Source organism: Asparagus officinalis, chromosome 5 (genome assembly GCF_001876935.1).
Source record: "Asparagus officinalis chromosome 5, Aspof.V1, whole genome shotgun sequence".
Classification (NCBI taxonomy): domain Eukaryota; kingdom Viridiplantae; phylum Streptophyta; class Magnoliopsida; order Asparagales; family Asparagaceae; genus Asparagus; species Asparagus officinalis.
The window spans coordinates 130,934,134-130,935,081 of NC_033798.1; the positions used below are offsets into that span (position 1 = coordinate 130,934,134).

The 948-nt window shown below is 40.5% G+C and overlaps 1 protein-coding gene across 1 annotated transcript in view; it reads right to left on the minus strand.

Annotated features, from left to right (window-relative positions):
- The window catches only part of LOC109841408 (galacturonokinase), a 14,479-nt gene that overhangs the window by 223 nt on the left and 13,308 nt on the right, over positions 1 to 948 (minus strand). The window contains 2 exon segments of the mRNA XM_020410362.1: positions 1 to 5; positions 7 to 128. The exon segment at positions 1 to 5 is cut by the window's left edge and continues 223 nt beyond it. Of these exon segments, the coding sequence (XP_020265951.1) occupies positions 1 to 5; positions 7 to 128 (127 nt within the window).

Genomic DNA, 948 nt, shown 5'->3' on the forward strand with positions numbered 1-948 from the left:
TTCTTTGGCACGATTGGCATCCACAAATGCGAGACAACAGCCTCTGAATCCCGCGCCACTAAATCTAGCTCCAAAAACCCCAGGAGCTTTTATAAGAATTTTGTACAGTTGTATCATTGGCTCACATCCTGCATCATCATAGCAGAAAATATGTATTTTAAAATATATATATATACTTTTCCATCCTTCACTCGATTCTCTCTTTTTGGTTTCAATTGTTCTGAAATTTGCAGTAGACAACCTGTGACTAACAATTTCAACTCACTAAAAAAGAACGCTGTACGAAGGTGGGTGTGGGGGATAAAACTGTGCTCATGAACTTACCATAAAGTTGTGCGGTTTAATTGTAAACAGTACAAGCGTTTCAAGATAAACCTATGTTTGTTTAGCCTTACACAAAATCTCCGTTCATAACGCTATGAAGTTAAGAGTAAGTTTTCAATCACAGTGGATCTTCTTCTTTTAAATTGGTAATTCTACGTGTCTATTTCAAATTTTCTTTATCCATCTGCATGTGAGTGCTAAAAAACATGCAAAGTTAATACATAGGTTTAATAATTAAAAGAAAGTTTAACAATGATTTCCAAACTGTACTTTGTCAAAACAATATTAGGTTAACTATGGGTCCAAACTTTACTTGGGTTATAACACTTCCAAACTTTACTTTCCTTATGTTGACATATTAATAATATGTAAAGGGGCTTATTTGTAAGTCGTGTTTGTAGGGGCCTATATAAGCCCAAGTTATCTCAGCAATAAGATTAGGGTTTTCACTATTTTCTTCATGGTATCAGAGCCTAGCCGCCGCCAACCCTAACCCTAGTCGCTAGACTCGCCGTCGAGACCTGTCCCCTGCTACCGCCACCGCCGCTACCCTAGACGCCGCCGCTGCCCTTGCCAGCAGCCCCCCCCCCCTCGCACAACCCCGCTGGTCCTCGCACACCCGCC